The sequence below is a fragment of the Phallusia mammillata genome, chromosome 7 (assembly GCF_965637545.1).
Source record: "Phallusia mammillata chromosome 7, kaPhaMamm4.hap1.1, whole genome shotgun sequence".
NCBI classification, from domain to species: domain Eukaryota; kingdom Metazoa; phylum Chordata; class Ascidiacea; order Phlebobranchia; family Ascidiidae; genus Phallusia; species Phallusia mammillata.
In genome coordinates this window covers 23,879,246-23,901,691 of record NC_137258.1, presented here as the reverse complement: position 1 = coordinate 23,901,691, position 22,446 = coordinate 23,879,246, and the positions used below count along the sequence as shown (strand labels likewise).

The 22,446-nt window shown below is 37.4% G+C and overlaps 2 protein-coding genes across 2 annotated transcripts; one reads left to right on the top strand and one right to left on the bottom strand.

Moving 5' to 3' along the window:
- The first annotated feature begins 5,727 nt into the window (after positions 1-5,727).
- On the top strand, positions 5,728-22,244 carry LOC145238417 (tubulin--tyrosine ligase-like protein 12). Its single transcript, XM_080101570.1, has 13 exons — positions 5,728-5,796; positions 5,912-6,054; positions 6,504-6,678; positions 7,207-7,340; positions 7,712-7,871; positions 8,202-8,335; positions 8,687-8,874; positions 9,259-9,374; positions 9,766-9,965; positions 10,530-10,684; positions 11,284-11,437; positions 11,998-12,139; positions 22,058-22,244. Exons 2-13 carry the CDS (start codon positions 5,932-5,934, stop codon positions 22,210-22,212), a joined length of 1,836 nt encoding a protein of 611 aa, XP_079957696.1. The 5' UTR covers positions 5,728-5,796; positions 5,912-5,931; the 3' UTR covers positions 22,213-22,244.
- On the bottom strand, positions 12,997-17,830 carry LOC145238419 (uncharacterized). Its single transcript, XM_080101571.1, has 2 exons — positions 17,704-17,830; positions 12,997-13,736 (listed from the first exon to the last, which is right to left on the bottom strand). The coding sequence occupies exon 2, from the start codon at positions 13,687-13,689 to the stop codon at positions 13,276-13,278; it is 414 nt and encodes a 137-aa protein (XP_079957697.1). The 5' UTR covers positions 13,690-13,736; positions 17,704-17,830; the 3' UTR covers positions 12,997-13,275.
- Positions 22,245-22,446: the final 202 nt, after the last annotated feature.

The following is a 22,446-nucleotide window of genomic DNA, read 5'->3' as shown; positions in this document are numbered from 1 at the left end:
ACAGAAACCAATAGTTTATTAACTATTGTTGAGCAACTTACTATTCCTTTAACTTTATCCTAATTTGAATTTGGTAAATGTGGGAACCTACTTAGTACCGTTAGCCGAATGGATACGGGCAGGCCTAAAAAATGGTTGACAAAAGCATAATTGTCACAGAAATAGCCAGTATGCCGGACGTGATCTCGCGCGCGCACGAACCGTAAGTTCGCGTGCAAGACCAATTTCAGCAGGCGCAAAGCAAGCGATAGAGTTTAAGACAGGACAATTAATGCCTTTGATGCAAAGTTGCCATACTCTGCAGACTGGAAAAAAAGCAAGTGATTTAATGTGTGGCAATTTTAAACAAGGTTTGGACGATATCGTTTGCCCATAATGACGAAGTTATTTGCAATGAATAACTTTAACTTTAACTAAATGTTATGCTGTATTGTACATTTATTAACCAAGACACACGCAAGTTTTCTACCAGATGTTTTGTTTGCAGAGTGGATACCATAAAAATTTTTCTTATTACCATCAAACATTTTTCCATCTTCTTCTGTTGTTGACGTCATTAAATCCTCAGTTGACGCAATTTCTGTGGGTTCTGTTTTACCTGAACAATTTCAACTGGTATTAGAAGATCCATAACAGTAGTTATTAGTTAAACGCTCGATATGATTCTTTCAAGAAATGGTTCAATTTGACGTTAAATATAGTTATCTAAGTTAACAGTTGTTAGTTTGGCGCTCATTTTATTTCTCCTATTTAGTCTCTTCAGTGGTAGTGTTGGTAAATGTTTTACAAGATTTGAGCAGAACCTTTGTGGCCCACTGAGATTTACCAAACCCTAATGTGGCTCTTAAATCTCTTAGTCTTGGACTACTCTGTTATATATTATTGCAGAACGAAGCTCGTCATTAAATCAGCTTTAAGCATACAGACGTCAAAACCAGATACATCTAAAATACAGGATCGCTTGATGTACCTTAATATCGCTCGGTGCATCTTTATCTTGCTTCGTGCCCTTGTATAATGCTATAGGTCTACCGTTTCCAAGTGATATAAAGGTGCACCAAGTATTATAACGGTGCACCAAGCGGTGATAATAATGCACCAAGCGATCCAAGTGATCCAAGCGATCTTGTATATTTTAAAATTCTAGATTTACCCGTAAAAACCTGTTGTTCTTGATTTGAAAACCTTACCTGACGTTGAATCGGTTACAACCAAAGTTGAAGCTGAAACGGAAATCGAAGTTGGTTGTAAAGTTGTTGTTGTTTTTGTGTTTGGTGTGACTGTTGTTTTTTCTGTCGTAAGAACATTAGGATTTGTTGCAGTTGTTGCAGATGAAATTATGAGCTCGGTTGTAGATGCAGTTGTCGTCAGTTTTGTTGTAGTTGGTGCTATTGTAGTTCTTTGTGTAGCTGCTGTTGTTGTTGTAGTTCTTTGTGTAGCTATTGCTGTTGTCGTTGAAGGTGCATCAAAAGTAGATTTGTTACAGCACTTGGCGACATCTTGTGGCAAAAGTTGTTTAAACCAAAGCGCCAAATCGTCCAACGTAATTACGTGGCCGTTAGCGGTACCACCGATGTTGATTTTTATGTTTTCCCCGAGCTGGCCGTTGTTGTGGTAGACTGCTGGTAAAGCGGTGTATTTGGCTCCCGTGCAGTTCGAGTAGAGCTAGAAAAAGTTGTTGTAACAAATAAATTAATTGTGTAAAAAACATGACAAGGATAATAATTCATGGGTAACTAACCGTCTGCCACTCTTTTTGAGTATATTTTTTATATTTGATAAGTGAAGACGAATTAGTTGGTCACCAACCTGTTGCACAGGTTGATTCATGAACTCAGTTATGACCTAGTAACATAAGGTAAGGGTGATTTCCCAGTTTCTTGCATTCCCAACTTATCAAGCATGATTGCCACCCGCTATAGTTTTATTTCCCACCCTCCTACATAACGTAACAACTTAAAGTAAAAATCACGATAAATACTGTCCTAAACCGAACGTACAATTAATCAAATCACACAACTGCCGGTCACCTTGATTCCGTCAGTAAGATTCCAGGTCAAGGTCAAATAAACCCAGCGTCTTCGCTCAACGTAACATGAAGCGGTGTAAAGTGTTCCTAAACAAAAAAGTACAACTTTATCATATACCGAGGATGCAGTTATAATGTGCAATTTGCCACTGACGTCTAAATTTTCGTTTCAAAGTTTTGGACTGTTTGATATGCTGAAGTGAATTTGCCAACAAACTGTGCATTATTTTTGTATGATGCTTGCACCCATATACCCAGCTATTAACTCCGAAATTTGTCCTGGCTGGGGTTTAAGTTGGAATAAATAAGATTTGATTCGGATCTGACTTCACATTAGATCGTATTTGTGTCGCAATTTGTCGTTAGTTAATCCAACTTCCTGGCCAAATTTTAAACTAAATGAAATAAATAGGGTTGGAGCGCACAGGTTTGTCAGACTCCAAACCAGTGATCCTCAACCGCGGCTCCCAACTACATATTTTGCGGCTCGCACCAGACCTCAGAAAACCACCAAACATTGCTATGTTAGCTTTCAGGTAAAAATCTTTAGTGATTTTTTAAGGTCTCGTTTTTTTTTCGGTTCCTTACAGACATAAAAAACTACCATTTGACCCGGACATTCATAAAGGTTGAGAACCACTGCTCTAAACCATGTGTGGCTTACCGTTTGTGAGCCTCACAACAGAATGAATTTCGTCTTTTGATCCTGCGTTTTGATAGAGGGAAACCCCGGGATCGGAAAGCGAGCATCCGCGGGACGACGTAAATATACAGTTGATCTCATCCGATCCCGTGTATTCGATTCTCAGCCACATTCCAAGGCTTAAACCGGTGTCTGCATGAAAAGTAAGAGTTTTTAAACATGTATTGAAAACAAATAAGATACAATTAAGAAGCCGTCCAAGAACTTGGTCCAAACCCGAAATTGTTTTAAAACTTAACCCGAAATATGCCCAGAAAATTTAACAAAGAGGAATTAGGACCAAAATGGGATTGAGTATAAAGTCAGGCCCGAATTCAAGCACATTTTGTTGACACTTAAACCCGGACCCAAACTCCCCACTGTGTTTACAATTCTGTGCCAGTGCTATGCTTGAATTTTATGATATTTGTTTATGAATTTATTCAGTACTTGTAACTGTAATGCAGTTGTTTTCAACCCTTGTTATTTCATGTACCCCTTTGCCCAATATTAGAGCAAATCCCCTCCCCTACTTGAAAATGTAGTTTTTAAATGTAGGGTATAAATAATCAGTGACCAAATGAAACACGGATACTAACCCTTACAGATATCAAACTGTTACTGTCATAACATTAATATGTACAATATAAGAGGGAAATTTGTGAAAGTTACAGTGTTATCATAGTGGGAATCGAGCATGACCATTGCTCTAAAGCGGATTTGTAAAAGTTGTAACTATTTTCGCGGAGCCGCAAACCACTTTACTCGGTTAAACCTTAAGACTTAGATACTAACTCTTTTTTTTTTCACGGGGTTCGAACCCAGGACTCTCCAGGGGACGAATCCCGATCAGGTTTTTTATGTCTGTATATATGAGGGTTACCCTAGTGGGGGTTTCCTGGGTTAAAGAACCAATGCTTTACAGCGAATTCGTAAAGGTTATAAGTATTTCGCGGACCGATTTTTTCAAACCACTTCACTCGGTAACTCACCCTCACATCTCATGGGATCAGTGAAGCAATTACCAGCAGGTGGCGGTAGATACCCGATCGTCACTTCCGCCGAATCGATGCGGAGTGCGTAACCATGGAAACCGGGCACGCTGGCTAAAAAGTGAATCATGCGTGACTTGACACTCATGTAATAACGAAACTTTTAGCGCTGGAAATTGGTTAGTTGTTTTGCTTTGTGGGAAAACAATAGAGTGGAGTAAAAAATAATTGAAAAGTCAAACCATTAGGTGAACCAAAGTTGTTAGCAGTTAGGTTTTTAAATTGTCATGCAATTTCTAAATTTAACGTAAGTTTTACAACTTTTTCAGGTATTCTGCCAAAATCTTACACTAAGTCATTAGAATTAATTTTTAAATGACTCTGTTTTGTCAATATTTAATTGCAACACTACACAAGGTTGTGTTTAGTAACGTATCCGCATCATGGAACTACTGGTGGTATGAGAGCCAATTGGTAATCGTTAAATAATAAAGCATGACGACCAGTGGTGGGGTATACATTTTTTGTCAGCCTGTTCTCTCACAAAAGTCATATTTTTAAGCCGGTTCTGTTACAAAAAGTCTATTGACAGTAACCAGTAATGCTAACCGGTTCGCTGATGTCATAAAATTTCGTGAGATTGTTCTGTAGAACCGGTCGGCAGAATCGTACCACCTTTAACGACGCTTATGGACCGATATGTTTCTCATAAGTTGTATTATGTTAAATTGTTCAACTTACAAACGCTGAAGAGGCCGACCAATCTGCCCGAGTAAATTTTTGGGTCACCAATATCGGGAAGCAACGAACCAGTGCTGCTGTCAAACTTTTCCATGCTCCAATACACAGCAGGAATTTTCTCTGCAAAGATGAAATTTTAAAACATTTCAAACATCTACCTACCTAATATAACTCTATATTTTAGTATATGTTTGTTGCAAAGCTACTATAAGAATGGTTAATAGGTAGAAACACATTGTTTTTGTTTTCATGTTTGTTTGAAACTGTATTATGACGGATTGCGCTTCACCTGTACTTTTTGCAGTGAAGCTGTACATACTATTAAACTACAAAGCAATGGTCGCCAGGTTATGGCCTGGTATCATAGTTTAGAGTCTCACGAACTATTTATGTAACATAGACACAATTCATTGCTTTCTCAATAGGATATAAGTTAATGTTTTAACCGATTTTACAACATAATTACATTTACTTTGACATAAAAGTATAAAACATTATGGAAAGATGACTATAATTTTTGGAGCTACAAGCCATTGGCTCTAGCTTGCCACATGCCTTAAGTCACACAACTCAAACAAAACCAAATAACCAGAATAAACCGAACGAACTACTTTATTAACCTACCTGCAGTCGCCATTGAAATAAGTAGCAAAATACCAACACATCCGATCATCTTTTTCTTCAGTTACAACTTCTAGTAAAGATCCAGTACAGCAATGTTAATTGTTTCTTTCGTTTAGCCCACGTAAGCCTACAACCCACCCCGGCTCTCCTTTTGTCTTGTACGTATTTGTTCCACCTTCGTTATGCTTTATCTGATAGAACGGTAACCGGATAGGCGGAACGAAGTGATTGAAATTTGGAAAGAGACCAGAATGACCCTTACCTGAAATTAAAACAAGCACTCTTTATATTTAAAAGAATTAAGTAGATAAAAAACATGACATACGAGATACGATGGAAAAACGTATTTTGATTTTCTGCTTTTCAAAAATTTGCGGTTAGGCCTAAATGTTTTCTTTTACATTCGAAAAGATTTTTTGCCTAAATTTAACTTGCTAAATTTAGTGTGTGTACATAAATATATATGTTTATTTATTTAACTTCTAACTTTATTGTGATTCCAGGTTGTGGTGTACGGTATGTAGAAAAATGATTGTTTTTTTTTAATTTCAACATAAAAATCATTAATGCGGCGAATTAATGAACCATGACCAAAACTCACGTGTGAAAAGAATCACGAAAAATTTTCGGGAGTTCACCGAAAGTTGTTGATTTTTTTTATAATGTGTTCGTTAGTTTCTACTTTCGAAGGCCAAAACTAAGCAATTTTAGATTTTTGAAGCAATAAAGTATGTTTTAGATTTGCACTGTTGTGCATGTCAACCGTAATAGCTCTTAATTAGCAGTTCAAATTTTTTGTTTATTTTTCACCATGTCTGTTGCTTTTTTTCGATCAAATTTCAGTTTATTTCGTGGAAGGAACAATGGCCGTGGAAGGAGAATTGTTGTCATTCGAGGAGTTCTGTGAGATTTACAAGGAAACTCTGGCAGCAAGTGGGCTAAGTCCCCATTTTTTACGAGCTCTACATCATAAGCTCGAAAATGAGGTGTGTAACTGTGACAGAAAAAAATTATTTAAAAACATCTTCATATAATTATTTGCAGTTGCGTATATGTGGTTATTGCATGAAAATGAAATACAATGAGTAAGCAACTGGCGATTGGCAAGCATTTAAAAATTTCTTCGCCATATTGCTAGAGTGTAAAAACAATGTTTTTTACGTTGTTTGTTGAGGTCATTTGTATTGGTGGCACGCAACACCTGGTATGTGTATGCTTACAAATATTTACTCCACCATTAAGCCAGTGGGATCTTAATGCTTTTGACAAAGTTTGTATCTTGGGGTTAAGTAATGTCGCTCTAAGAAACAAGATTCTAGAAAACCAAACCCACAACCTTGTGATTTTTTTTAGTTGATTGATTCATTTCATAAACTGGAAAAAGCTTGACAAATTGAATATATAATTGTTCTTTAACCTGACTCCCTTTGTTTAGATTTTTGATGCGGGTGATGTTTTCTTTCTAACTCATGATGAGGAAAAAGGTTTGAAGGCTGTCACGTCTACGGAAGATGGAGTCAGCGTCTCGGACCCAAACATGGTTTTCCTCATAGACCATGCATGGACTTACTCACAGAACAATGTCAGAAAACAACTTTGTGAAACTCCAGGTAAAATGCCAGTTATTCTTGCACAAAATTTGAAAAACTTGCAGCTGTGTTTTGTCCCCTAAAAAGCAATAATAGTTTCATATCTTGTCTTTTAGGACTAAAAAAAGATGTACATGAATACCTTATTTGCTGTTATGATTGCTTTGAACGACTTTTATGTTTTTGAAAGCTTTTACGCCACTGAGCTTGTTTTATCATTCAGTTGGTGCGAGTTTGCAGCCGCACGATCTTGTTATCGCTGTTTTATGTGTCTGGTTGGTTGCAACTTGTCGTCTGATCAGAAATTTGTCTTAAAGATATGCCATTATCCTGATGAAGGCGTCTTGTATCAGACATCAAAACGTCGATTGTTTATAATATTTCTGCTGGATGAGCAATACTCTGTTATATTTTATGTTTTTAAATGTAAGGCATGCACACCCTTTACTCCAAAAAACGTTTGTAAGTGTTTCACAAGCTTTAAAAGTTTGGTCTAGCTTTAATTGTGGCAATTAATGATTGATTGAAAACATGTTTCTTACTTTTTAGGCTTGATACAGCGCCTTGCTGAATTGATGGGATATTCTGTGCACGGTGAATGCTTCAACCCAGATGATGATATTGTGAACAACATTGTGAAAGATCTGTGGAAATATAATCAAACCTACTCTGTTTCACAAAATGTAAGGTATTTTCATTTGTGGACAAGTCTTGTTGTCGTACATTTTCTTTGCTCCTGATTTTTATAGAAATCATTTGAATTTTGCCTAAAAACACATTTTGTTTTGTGATAACCTGATTCAACTAAACAGTTTTTTATTACACACACCTTTTTGAAGATGTTTGTTTTTGAATATACAACCATTTTTTGGCAATGTAATGTGTAGTTATTCATAAAAACAGTGGATACAAATTTTTGCCTCTCAAAATTTCAAAGTGTAGTTAATCATCATTTAAGAAAATTGCTGCCCAATTCCATATTTTTTTATCACAGAAAAACACACTTTTTAGTTTCAAATAATCAGAATCACTTGAATTTTGTTCCGCTGTTCAGGTGAACAATGAACACCAATCCTTGTGGTACATTCTCGATGAATTCGGTTCTCGGATTCATCATTCGGATGAACCCACTGTTGCAGTTGTCCCATTCTTTTACCAACCAAAGCAAGTCTCTTTTTCCATTATGTGGCCACTGACCGACCTGGAATATGGAGGTAAACACTTCTTTATAAAAGTTAAATTATATCAACATAAAAGTTTGTAAATTGTATTAATTTGTTTGTGTTAAACACACCAGGTTGATTAAACACACTTAAAAGCTTGTATCATATGACTTTCATTCTGTTTCAACCAGAGTTGTAGAGTCACATTTTAAAACGTGAAATCTGAGTAGTTTTAAATAATTGTAGTCGAAGTCATGATTTTTTTGTTGACTTTGTCTTTTTGTCAACTTTGTTAAAAAAAACTGTAATAATTTACACAAAGCCAAACAGCATTAATATCAGAGTGTTTCCAGTAATTACTGTGGTCATCAACAATTGCAGACGAATTGACAAGAGATTACGCTTTGTATGAGAAAGACCCAGTTCTTCGACAGTGTCGTCTGTTGCCATGGCAGCCAGCTGACCTCACCCACCTTCCCAGCGAGCCTGCCTTGATCAGCGATAAAAATTATGAGGTACACCTTTTCCAGTAAACCATTTCCAAAGCAGCATGTTGTGATTTCAATGTGAAAAGTTTTTCAGTTGGGAGTCAGTTTATAAAGTTGGTATTACTTTTGAGCTAACAATTCCTAACAATGTGTATTTTTTATTGATTTGAATTGATCACGAAAAACCTTCAAAAATTTAGTTTGCATATAAGAGCTTTTTCTTGAACTAAAGTTAAATGTGTATCAGAGAATTGTTATTTTATTGTCCGTTTAGATCTTTGTTAAAAATCTTAATTCAGAATTCATTCAAACCCTGTTCTTTGCTTTATATGTGTGTTTTGTTAAAACTACATTTTGTGAAATCTTTTACATGCACAGGAGCGATTTCATTATGCCAAGGAAACTTTGCCTGACGCTTCAAACTGTGTACCACTCGACAAGAAAAGAGTAAAACTTCACATGGAAATCTTACAACATTTAATCACTGATTTTGAAACGTTTGAACTTGTCGGGAGTGTAGAAGAGGCAGATATTGTGTTCTACTCTGAATGTGTAAAAGACATGAAGTAAGATTATTTCGATGTTGAAAAATGATTTCGATGTTGAAACTTACGTCTGTGACTTTTTATTTAAAGCTGTGCGCACATTATCTTAAAAACAAAAAAAACATCACAGCAAAAAATTAAAAAGAAAGAGCAAGGCATTTTATATCTCTTAAATTATTGTTGTTTTTTGCATAATAAAGATTATAGGGTTGATAGAAATGCCAGTTTACCAACTTTTTGTTGGGATATAATGAAATATTTTTCCATCTGGAAATAAGTTGCAGTTTGGTATTAAATGTGCAATAAAACAGAATATTGCAATTAACTAGTTCAGGTTAGACCTTTAAGAACAAAATGTATACAAAGCACTTGACTTAAAGGCTAAATTTGCTTTTGTTTTTGCAGGAAATTGAGCGAGAAGTATCCACAGAAGTTGTTTAATATATTTCCTTGTCAAACAATCTTGCATTGTAAAGATTTCTTTGCTGATTTGGGCAAACGAGCACCATCTAGTGGGGAAGGTAAGGAGCAGTTCGAAATCGTAAAAAAGATTTCCTGACAATGTAATTTAACAATATTAAGTAAGTTAAGAGTTAATGTTTGGTGTTCTGTGAAATATCTGCTAATCAGTGTGCTAATTAAGATTTTTATTAAAACATGTTTTGGCACCTGAATAGTTTTATCATTGTGTTTCTTTTTATCATTTTTTCTATTTTAATGGCATTTGTTACCTCGAACAGCCTTACTAAGCAATAAAAATGGAAATTATTCTCTTGAAATTTTGTTTGGCACTTTTAGTCAGTAATGTGTGCTTCTAACAAAAATAAAGTTTGTTAAACACTGTGGTATGAGCTTGTATAGGCACCAACAATAAACAGTTTTTGTATTTTTGATTTCTACTTCTTGTTCCAGCGAAGCATTGGCACCCCTTGACCTTTAACCTACTGTACGAGTTGCCTCAGTTTGTTTCTCACTTTCAACAACGCGCTAAACTGTCCAAGGACAAAAACTGTTGGATATCGAAATGTTGGAATCTAGCCCGGGGAGTAGGGATGCAAGTTACTGATGATTTAAACCAGATTGTTCGTATTCGTGAGGAAAGTGTTCCAAGGGTAAGAGCTTTGTAATTTGCTTAATATTAGTGACATAGGCGTCAATGCCCGGGGTGGCAGGGGTTGCAAAATCTCTGGGGTGGCAGCTGTTATTAAATGGCTATGCTGCCACCCCAGAAATTGCCTGGCCCTATTTATATTCATCTATACCAGATATGCGTACCGAGACATGCGCTTCTTTTAACGGTTGGTGTACTTCGAGCATGTGAGAAGCAAGCTACGCGAAATCCCTTATGTTTTAAAACAACACATGGGGTAAACCCCTTTCCCTCTACTCCCGTCCGCGATTTTCGTCGTATTCTGGATATTGACAGTTCGTCATATTATTGTTTTTACATAGTGCTCCAATATATAGCGCCAAATAGCGAAACCGAAATACAGAGGCCGCCTTATCAGATTGTGTTCAAATACATTAAAAAGCCGTTTAGAACTTTCTTCCTCATTTTTTTCTTTTTTTTAAATAATTTATGCTATATTATTGTGTGCGAAATTGCTAAAACATACATAAAAAGCTTTCTCTACTTAGATTGTTTCTGGTTTTTAGAAATGATTGTTTTTCATCAGATTGTGTGCAAATATGTTGAGGAGCCGGTATTACTGCGCCGTGATGACATCGAGTGTAGAGTCAAGTTTGATTTCAGCTTCACCGTTCTTCTGTCGTCAGTGAATCCATTAAAACTTCATGTTTGCAAGAAGTTTTTTCTTCGGGTCGCCAACAAGTAAGATGCTGTTTTATTTTATGAGAATGGCTGTGGATTTATTAACAGTGGTGAGATTCAGCCGGTTCGCACCGGTTCTACAGAACCGTCTCACGAAATTTATGAGATCAGCGAACCGGTTAGCATTATTGGTTACTGTCAACGGACTTTTTGTAACAGAACCGGCTGAAAAATATGACTTTTGTGATAGAACCGACTGACAAAAAATTTGAATCCCACCACGGTTAATTAGGTATAACTTATCTTGTCCTGTTGTAATGTTAAATATATGACATTTGTAATAATAATTTATCGGATTATATTTAATTTTATGAATCAAAGAAATAATTACGGTAAACCATGGGTAAACTGGATTCTGTTAATGCGGATCTTCGTCTAATTTGGACAAAACTCGAGGTACAAATGATTTGTAATGTGGTAAGGCTTAAACTAATCGACATCGGTTAATCCGGACCTTCGCCAAATGTGACAATTTTTTGGCTCCAAATGGTTCTGGATTAACCTAGTGTTGCCGCACTAAGTGTCTTTTTGTGCTCTGCTACAATATTGTTTGTTATATTTATGTTCGTTTATATGACTCGAATTTTTACTGGCTTTAGGCAATTCTCACTCGAGCATTTTGATGATTACGAAAAACATTTTACTGTGATGAATTATGTTGGAGACGGTGGAAGGTTGAAAAATATTCGTTGCGAGGAATTTGTGGGAATATTCGGAGAACAATATCCTGAACATCAGTGGGAAGATGTGGAGGTAAAAAATAAATAAATAATTAAACTGTCGCTGCCATTGGGTGGGCAGGAACCCTTGCACCCACACAAAATTGAAATTTTACCTTTTTTGATCCTATAACTCAGTGTTTTAAAGTAAAATGATTGCCTCCTTAACTTTTACTCTCATTCCAAATTTTGGTCTGGTTACGCTACTAGTTTTTGCCAGAGGGCCCAAGTGGCCCCCAAAATGCAATTTTGATCCTAGAGTCCGATCATTGTTTGTCCCCTTCCCAAAGTTGTTTGTTGGCTGTATTCAAAATTTTGGTCATGCTACGCTACTGGTTTTTGCCAGACATAATGTATTACCAATTAATGTTGTCGATTTTATTGTAAAGCTACCAACGTTTCGACGTTCCATACGTAAAAAGGGTACAAAAACTAAACATTTCTTTTACCTGGCGTAAATATTGGGTAAACTCCAGACACTTTCTGGGGTAAACAAAGTTTAAAAAAATTAGGATGCAAAATTAAGGTTTAACAAAAAACTATGAGTAATATTTTTTCTTTTTAAAATTATAAACCTCAGTTTATATTTTTCAGCGCCGAATTCACACGGCCATCACACAACTCTTTCGCACTGCATGCTCCCGACCGCCACCTTATGGACTAGGGGATTACCCCAACTCGAGAGCGATTTTTAGCGTTGATGCGATTCTTCAGTGGTGCAAAGATGATGACACAGGCGAGTTTGATTGTTTTTTGTTCTTGTGTAAAAGAATTTCCTCCCAGTGGGGAATTTAAAACATTGGAAATTCCAATTATTTGCAAGTGGTTTGGTTAAAAATAGTTGTCAGTTCTAGGAGTATTTGCCGTTTGAAGTCCAAGGTTATGCTCTTAAATGCTTTTGGTTTAATTTACCGTCGTCTATCTACTGTTGTATGTCAGATATTTGCAGTGCTCACGTTTCGTAACCCATGCGTACGTGTGCTGTTTACATAGGCCGTTCAGGGCTAATCCCAGTAATGAATGTTGGCTTGCACTAATATATAGGTCTACATCAGTGGGCGACATTCCCGACACTCTTGCCAAAGTTAACATGCGAGGTGACTTTGTATGGCACCCAAACGATTTGCGAAATCGTAAGTGCTTGTTGATAAGAGTTGAATCAGTGCTTGTTTTTTTAGTTTGTTGTGAAGTGAGGGTCACAAAAAAACGTAAACCTGCTGTCTGATTGTTCATTGCTGTTCAAATTAGATTGCACGAACCACTATTACACACAAAATTGTTGGCACGCGAAGCCATTACCATTTATAGTAACAAGTAAATTTGCCACGCAACGTTCAAAATGTTCAAATTTCAATCTAACAACTCCTGCACTATTTTATAGGGACGCGTTCTTGCAAAAGCGAGACTCGTATACTTTTGTTTTACTGTTTTTAACGTTTTGGTTAAGAAGTCCTTTGGTTAAGAGTCCTTCAAGATTTTTCATATTTCCTCGCGCAAGGGCTTGAAATTATGCTTGATAAATTTTTTCCACGGTTGACCCCACAGCCCCCAAAAACATAATACACGGAATTGTAAAAAACTGCGCTTGTCAGATACGTAGGCAAACATATACTGGATATATTTCGATTTTCAAATCAAACAAGAAAAATATGAATAGTTTGAAAACAGGAGATTCACAAAAACAACAGGAGTCTGTCATTGATTTTAAAACCTCATTACATAAAAAAAAACGCCAAAAATGTGAAACTTTGTTTGTTTTCCGTTTTTTTCTGGTGTTAACCGAAACGATACGACTGGACGTTTTTTGAAAAAATTACGTCACAGTAAACTGACGTCATATATCGATTTCACTCGTTGCGGTATGTGACGTCATCAGTTGATTTTGGTCAGAACGTAGTTGCTCGTTGTCCTGACAACCTCCTCGTTTCGGGTGACGTCACCAGTGACGAAGTCGAGTCGAAGTTCGCTGCGATGACGACAGCAAGTGACGTCATCAGCTTCGGGGCCGACGAACACCGACTTCCACTTGATGTCGCCGTTGAGACAAAAATCGGTTTGCGTCGAAATGTCCACTGTGTGTCGCTCGGGAGCAGCTACGTTCGTAAAGTCTTGAACAAATCCGTCGCTTTTCGAGTAAATTTGATCCTTTACTGCTCCGGATAAAGCGACTCCTTTTTCTTTTTTTCGATTCCACCAGAGAATGAACAAAATAATCCCTCCACCGACTATGATTGTGTTGAACACTGTTCCCGAACAATCCTCATTGTTATGATGAGTTTCGGCCATTGTCGAATAAGAATAACTCGATTATATCAATTGTTATCAACGAGTGCCTGCAAAGCGAAGGAAATGTATTTAAAATCAGCAAGCTTCAATCTTTGCGAAAAACGATTTTATTACCAATAGATTTTAACTCAAAAAGATGTATCTCGCATTATACAGATGCACCAAGCAATATAAAGGTGCACCAAGCGATCCTGTATATTTGAGATGCACCGAATAGCATTAATCAAAGTTTGCAACATAAAGCTAGAATCGCCAAACATTGCCTTCCTGCAAGTGACGAACTCCATCATGCAACTAACGTTTGTCTAAACTCCAAATCTGTAACATTTCAGTTTTAAACAACAACAAATTATGGCCTCTAATCGACTGTTGCGTCATACTTGTTTGTGACGTCATACTTGCTTGTATGTTCTCAGCAAAAAAGCGCAAAAAAAACAAAACTACAGCGCTGGCTTAAACAGTTTTGGAATATTTGGCCCCAGTACATTCGTAAAAAGTCTGCAAACATTTTTTTATTTAAACAGCGAAGATTTTCTTTACGAATCTTGACTAAGTCTTGTTTGGACAGGCATTTTACTATCAATTGTAAACGTGTCTTAACGCCACAACGTGTACCACTTTCTGTTTTAAAGTCTTTGTTCGAACTGATACAAGGCCTGATTCGCATGGGTAAACCGTTCCACACTTTTTCCAATAGTGTTGCAATATTTTGCAGAATAATTTCAACCTTCATATATTTATCAACACAAACAATGGCCGACCTTGTCCAATTTAGGAGGACATCCCTGTATAAATCAACATCCGCATATGTTTTCCACACAGGCATATTTCACTAAACACACCAGAACATGATAGCACACATAATGTAAACGCACTAATCAATATTAATGTAGCTTCACCACACACGACAAGACAACAAACACAGCAGTGGTTATCAGTTTCAATCTGTACGTTGTACGTTGCAATTATATTCAGTGTTTTCCAACCTTTATGACTGAGGACACACTAGCAAACAATATTGTTGTTCGCTGTACGTTTTACAACGTAAAAGACACAAAAAATGTTTATGGACATTACCGTGCAGCTTTATAAACGTGGGGAAGACAGATTTTGATGAATAATAGGTTGAAAATGAAGAACTAGCATTGTCGTACAACTGACTTTTCGATACCGTATTTACTCGATTTAAGCTGCACAAACTGAGGGGTAAAAAAAACTTCTTAGGCTGCGACTTACAATCGAAAAAATACGGTATATGGACTTTTAACATGCGATGACTTTGCAAGAAAACGAATGTTTTTCGGCACACAGCAACCTGCCTCTTCTCTGGCTTACTGACTGTAAAGCGCACGGTTTAATTTAACAGCCGACTTTCTATAAGTTCCACTATACACAGTTTAACGTGATACGCTATGCAGCTGTTAATGACAATTTCTACGCAAGATAAAATAAATAACCCAACATATTTTCTGAGGTACTGTTCTTTCCAACGCTACGAGATATTTGCTGCCATGTTTATTGTCATTACCACGCCAAGTTTAACAAAGAATAGAAAAAAATTGTCAGATGTTCTACCATCAAACGGTGTTTAACATGTAGCTACTAGAATAATTGACATTTCCATGCCAAGTTACACAAGGAATGCGACATGCGGTGGCAACAATTGGCGCACACGTCAGTATTATTCATATTTATGTCAAAATATCACGGTTATTCCAACACTGTTCGATATGATCAAAACTGCGCTACAATGCTTATGCTCAGCAGTTGGTTATACTTTAATTGTCTTAAAAAACCAACTTGCACGCAGGACCCTTTCTGCTTTCTGCTTAATATTCAAATCAGACGGCACAGACCACTATTACACACAAAAAAGTTGACACGCGGAGCCAATACCATTTTGACATGACAAGTAAATTGACGCGCGGTGTTCAAAACGTTTCTGACACAATCCCTTTATTAATTGACTTGCCTATGCTGTTAAATTTATCAAAAACGACTATATTGCCTGTGATCAATTTGTTAGGGTTGCAGCACTAAAAATGCACTTGCGAAGTTGTTGGCTTTCTAATTTATGTTAAAATAGCTCGCTCAAACCACTTAAACTACACATAGAAATGTTGGAGTAATCATTTTGACATAATTAGCAAATTAGCACTAGGCGTTCAAAACTTTTCTGATTTCTGTGGTAAATTCTAATTAAATATATATTTAACGTTTCGAAACTAAGTCAGTAACTACAAAACTAATCCTCACTGCCTCTCTATCTGGTACATCGCTCATCAAATACATGCGACACATAAAACCTTTTTATGCTGACTGACACCAGTTCGACATTACAATTCGCAATCACACATCGCATGTGTCAGAAACAAACCTCGTAAATTCATCGCGTCGATCGTTTATGACTCATAATCGTTGTTGTATGTACGTGGTGGACCAGACACCGCAGGTCACATTAAGGCCGTTTTGCAGAACAAGTCGCTTCAATTGTTGTTGCTTACAAGAATTTGAATGCTTAGAATGGAAAAATCCTTAATTTTAAACGAAAAGACACAAGCCAGTGTTTGAGTGTTAAACATTACAACGTGTCGCCCTTCTCTGTACTGTTGTGCGGCACTAAATTACTTCTTTTGGTTTTATTTTACCTGATGATGACAAAAGAAGCTGTCGAAACATTGTGTTGTTTCACACTCAAATAATGGCTTTGCTCAGAATACTTAGAACCGTGCATTGCGTAACTATCTTTAATTTTACCAAACCAATCTATTTCATGTCGCAAATTGGTACTTAAAAACTTTGCATTTGTTGACACTAGGGCTGTGGCGATTAGGCAAATTCTGTAACCGGTTACTCAGGCTCAGTGAACCGAATCGAACCGGGTACCCTGTTCGTCCCTAATTCCTTTTGTGCAAACTGACAAACACTAAAGCAACTGGCTAACTTGACCTAAATACTTAAGGTGCATCTTGTAACCTGTATTTCTAATAACGGCATTTTTGTATCCCGTTTACAACCGATATTATTTGCTTGTAACAAAACAAAAACAAAAATCGCCGAACGTTCAACCACTATTAGTTGCTCTGCATTGTTTTTTTCCAGCTGCGAAATACCGTAATACATTTTTTATAACAGCAACTTATACTTTTCTTACATTTCTGACACCATCAATTTAGGCTCTACTGAAAAGCAAAGTGATTATAGCTTAGGATTGATGTCAAAACAGCGTTTGAAACCCAGCAACATCACACCAGTATGTGACCTTTATTGAGGCAGGCGCCATAACTTGGTGGCGTACACTTTGCCGCAATCGACGAAGTGTTTTTTTGCCCTGTGGGCGCAGCAACTTAATACTGGCCTGACCAGAGCTGTGGCGATTTTGCTGGTGTGCGACTGTAGCTTTTGTTAATTTTGCGTACTTTGTTCATGGGTTGGTTTGTAAACAGAGAGGTGGCCAAATTGTGTAAGCGCTCGTTGCTAAATTGGGTTTACTGTGCGTCACACGAGGGCTTCACAAATGCTGGCCGTCATTTTGAGATCACAAAGTCGTCGCAAATTTCTTATCTTTTCTCTACCAGCAGTTTGACTACAAAATAGTGCTTGGCCGTTTCAAGCATAACACCGCGTTTAAATGTGTGATGTCACAAACTGCAAACTATTTGGTCACACAATGCACAGTTCTAAATATTCTCAGCAAAAAAAGACAAGCCTATATATCTGTGTTTGAAACGTCACAATATTTAGACAAGCAAGCTATTGTATAGCATTTCACTTTGAACATTAGCAATTCTTTGAGATTTAATGGTTCGCTGCACAAAGCTCGTTTATATAAGTCCAAATTCCTCTACATTCAATTTTTTCACTTTCTCTACCCTTACAGTAGAAGTTTTAAAACGCTTATACTTTCGTGTCGCTGGTTTTTAAGCTAAAAGTTCCCGCAAAGTTTTTCCCAGTCGAATCCCGCATACCAAAAAAATTGCCCAAAATTGTTTTTAGTAACCAAAATGTACTTACCCTTTTTAGTTGACAATCATTCCCTTATTCCACGCAGTATATTTTCAACCACTTAACATGAACCGAAATTGGCTCGTACTCCAAACACACACCGCTGCTTTAAACCTCACTCTTATCAGGAGCATGTGGGTTTAATACCCGTGTAGAGAGCTCTTCAGCATACAACCTAGACCGCAACGCGTCAATGCACTCTGTCACGCTCTAATGCGCACGCTAGTCCCCACAAAAAACTGCGATGATTTTGCAAAACTGTTCACCAGTTATTTTTAACCATGAAATTTTCCATGCTATTTAATGGATGCCATTCAAGCAGTAAGCTCTTCAGAAACATGGACTTGAACAAAACAGAGTGAACATAACGAAACGTAACCTTTTTTGCGGCACACTATAACATGGTACATTTTTGTTGGCATTTACTTGCTTGATCCACCTAAAGTTTTTCCAACTAATCTGTAACATATATGTGATGGGTAACACTGCTTTTGGTAACAAACAAATACTGCACGAACACAAATTCAATATTCACAAAAAAAACAACTTAAACTAAAATGCTTTTGTATCGTTGCCGTATATTTTTTTGTTGAACACTTTTTAGCGACACATTTGGGCCTGTACATTGCTTATGTACGTGTCTCTCCACAACGGGTCAATAAAACACGAGTATAAACTATAACATCTCAATATCCTTGTGATATAAAAGCTATTTGCGGTTCCCGTGCAAATGGTTTAGATTAGGGATCGGCAACCTTTTTAGTACTGCGGACCGTTTTTAAAACTGAAATTTTATCGCGGACTGGCCTTCCAAAAACCACCACTATTTAGCAATAAAAACGACTAAACTAGTTTATCATGCCCGGGATACATTGTCAAAATATTTTGAAGCATTTAACCAGAAAATTTATACGGCCCTGTAACGGACTTGCGCGGACCACTGGTTTAGATGCTATAAACTGTTGAATTCAACTGTGGCGTTGCTAAAGCGTTGAATTGTCGGCAAACCGGTAATTTGACTACTTCACACTTGGCCGCTTTCGTTCCGCTTCTGTTAAGATCGATTCGGGGTAATTCTAATTGTGGCCTGTTTGGAACTTCCGTTCTGCTACTGACAAACATTCTAAGATTCTATGTCACGCGTTCAGATATGCCAACTTGAACAGACATAAGGTCGCATCAATTTTGCCATATTGGTTACAACACCTGATATTAAAAAAAATTATACAATCTTTTCCGCATGCGAAGCTCTCTGGTGGCTTTGTTTTTCTGTGACGTCACCGACCTATGTCACTGTTGTTTTAAGTCTTGGATTGCATCATAGCTTAATGACTTCGCAACTTATCTTACTGGGTTAAAGGTCGCAGCATGTTTTGCGTTGGACATCCGGTCTCGCTCGATGACATTTACATTTTCTTGTCTATCCTTAACTGTGTTTTTGACATAACTTGTACGATGATAACAGCGATTATTAAAACGTTTAACGTAAAAATAAAAAATTGTATGTTCTGCCCCTTATCGTTTTTTGCTTCGCGAACATAAGGCAAGATGTTTAAAAACTCCAACGTTTTAGCTCAGCGAATATGTTCCTAAAACTCACTAAATACACGCGTTTAAGTAAAGCTATAGCTTCGTGTACATTCAAATCCCACCTCTAACACACGCACAGGCACTGAAATAAAATCAGACACGTCAAAATGCACAAATTCACGTTGAGTTGAGATTCGTGAACTGAAGCTTATGCTCTGTCAGGTTGCTGAACTTTTGGGGTCAAATTTGCTCTGATTCAACTCTTTCAAATGAAAACGAAGCACAAAAACTATTCGCAAAACGTGCCAAGGTTCTGTGCGCTTTTTCATTATAGCTTTCATGCTTTAAAGGCAAATTCTTATTCGTCTTTATCATTTTCGCCAAGCGCGCCAAATAACACCGCCCGTCGTCACGCACGTTTGGTCGTCAAGGACACGTGACGTCAGTGCACCGGGATGACGGAAGGTCAACCAGGAAGTTCGTTACGCTTAAGTGAACGTGTGTCGTGCGTGATGACAAAACACCTGCTTGTTATAACACCTGTCAATGTAAAATTTACACGACGTCTTCGCATGGCCGTGTGTGATTTTAATACAACTGCAAAATCACAGTACGCCAGGCGTATTGAACGCTTTATACTGAATCAACAGGTTATCAAGCATTCCCATCTTAACTGCTAACAATTTAAGCTTTAAAACCGGTGTCGCCTTGTTTGTTTTATGTTTACAAGTGTTTATAATTTGTAGCAGGATTACAGCAACGTCACTAGCAAAGTCTTAGGACTCGAAAGTCAGAGTCCAGAGAAACCATTTCAGGCATCAAATTTGTACAAGACAGTTGATGTACCTCATTATTGATTTCATGACTAAGAAGGTTCTCTGCGTAGGATTGTTTACTACTTATGTTCTTCATTTCTAAGGTGCTACAAAGTACACTAATTTTGCTGAAACAAATATTGGCAAACAAAACCAATGAACAAAACCGCTTATTATGAGTCTGCACCCTGTGAATCTACCATGCTTGCCAGCTTATCATAACAAGCTTCCCCCTATGCTGTATTGGAACTTGGTTTTGTGGAAGTAAACTTGCATCAGCAGTATTTATGCTTTCCCGGATATTGCACTAACGTCTATTCTGCTGATCATTGCACAACTTCTAAGTCGTTGTTTAATTGTCTATTCAAGCGCTTCACGTTTTAGATTAAGCACAGTTTAGGCCTTTTACTGAACAATCAGACCCTTGCTTACAATGCCTAAAACATTTTAATGTTGTTTATTTAGTTGCCATTCGTTTCTTGGTATTTATAAGTTCTTATGTCGGTCACAAAACACTACACTACACTACACGAGGCAAGTTTACTGGGCTATGTTGGCACAACCACCACTGCAACTTGTGTGACGACACAATCACCACTGTTCCCTGTAACTGAGCTGATCTGTTCAGGAAATTGTGACGTAACACTATGGTGTCGTGATTTAACAATGGCCGGGTTCGAAAAGAGAATGTGGTACTGTGACGTAATAGGACGTGTAAATGTGGTCGTTTAAACATTCACCTGGTTTATCTTTGCACTTTTGTGAAGTATTTGGTCTCATTGGGTCATTTTAATGTAAGAGAATCTGAAAAGCTTTTAACTGGTATTGAGCTTTGGCAATGATCAGAACGTGAAATGTAAATGTACACTAATCACATTTGCGCTGGCGTCATTTTTGGCATCTTTCGTGAAGTACGACAGTAATCAGTCGTGCGGCAACGAAACTGTTTGTTGTCAAACGCAAACAACTAAGAGGGTATAAAGATGGGCTATCTTTATCATCCATATTAAAACTTTAGACATACCACTAATAGAGAATGATTGTATTGTATAAACTAACTGGTCTGACAGGGTATTTCGCCTGAGTAAAACACACAACTTCTAAATGTTACTTCGCCGGGCGCACAAAAACTCTTGGAGGGCCGCGTGTTTGCCACCCCTACTTAAAGAAGCATATAAAGCGAGATACCTTGGCAGCAAACAAGCATGTTTCGTTTTGAAGTTTGCTAGAGAACAAATGACAAACATTCTAGAATGCAAATTGACGCGATATTTCTTATCTATAGTTTGCTTAGTGTAAAGGTTATCAACGCGTACATTTTTGATTACCACATCGGTCAACAAATCGTATTTTCTGCTACTACGTGGCTTAAGGCTGTGTTTTCTGAAGCGGTATTTGATAAAATGTCGCCAACATTTTCGAGTGCTACGCGCGAACGCCTTTTGTTCACAACGTTGCGGATTCTAATCTTATCTCGGCAACTTGTGTCTGACGTCACTTCGGATTTCAGGGTAAATCTTTTGGTGACGTAGCAAGCGTCAATATATTTTAAGTGTTTGTTTCAACAAAGCAAACCAGAGTGAAACATTGTTCTGACCCAGTGTCGTCTGCTCCTACTAACTTCTTTGTAAAAAGGTCCAACTCCGCTGAAACAATCAATTTAAAAAAATTAAACAAATTAAAATTAAAAAATGATTCAACGACCTTGCAATATAAAAGCATCTCGACGGCGGACTGATTGTGAGCATAACATATTCTGGCGTTTTCCGCCCACTGAGAAAAAAATGAAACAAACAAACAAACGCTTGTGGCATGCAAGTTTTGTTCTAAGCCATCAGTGATCATGACCATCATTAAGTTGAATATCTTGGATTGTTTTGTCGAAATAACGTGCTCCATCTAGCGGTGGTTAAAGACATTGTGTTTCTTTCAATCAGCCTCCAAATATGATGTTTGTGTTAATCTTGGCGTGGTATCGAAATGTAACGACTTCAATTGATTCAATTTTTTGTTTGCAGGTTTTCGATCAATGCAGCCGGTTTTGTTTGAATGCAACCTTGTTCCGGATTTCACCCGCGCCTGTAAATATTACCCTGATTTTCTCGACGATGCATTCCGAGTTTTGTTCCTCGGACACCAGAGCAGCAATTTCGCCGACATTTCTGACTTGTAATGCCGCGAAAAGTAAAAAAAAATCTTCCTGTATGTAGTGGTTATTGTGAAGTGTGAGTTAGGGTTTTGCTAACAAACTGATTCTCAACTGTGTCATATAGGTCACTGACGGGGGCTATTTCTTTATACTTCGCTGGCTAAAAAACTTTGGTGTGCGGTCACAGCGTGCACATCTAATGTTGCCCACAGTGTACTCAGGAAGCTTGTGTGTATGCCCAGACACATAAAAATCTAT

Coding starts and splice junctions, on each gene's coding strand:
- LOC145238419 (XM_080101571.1), bottom strand. CDS start 13,689: ATGGCCGAAACTCATCATAACAATGAGGATTGTTCGGGAACAGTGTTC.
- LOC145238417 (XM_080101570.1), top strand. CDS start 5,932: ATGGCCGTGGAAGGAGAATTGTTGTCATTCGAGGAGTTCTGTGAGATT. Junction 6,679..7,206: donor ACAACTTTGTGAAACTCCAG/GTAAAATGCCAG, acceptor CTTACTTTTTAG/GCTTGATACAGCGCCTTGCT. Junction 7,872..8,201: donor GACCGACCTGGAATATGGAG/GTAAACACTTCT, acceptor CAACAATTGCAG/ACGAATTGACAAGAGATTAC.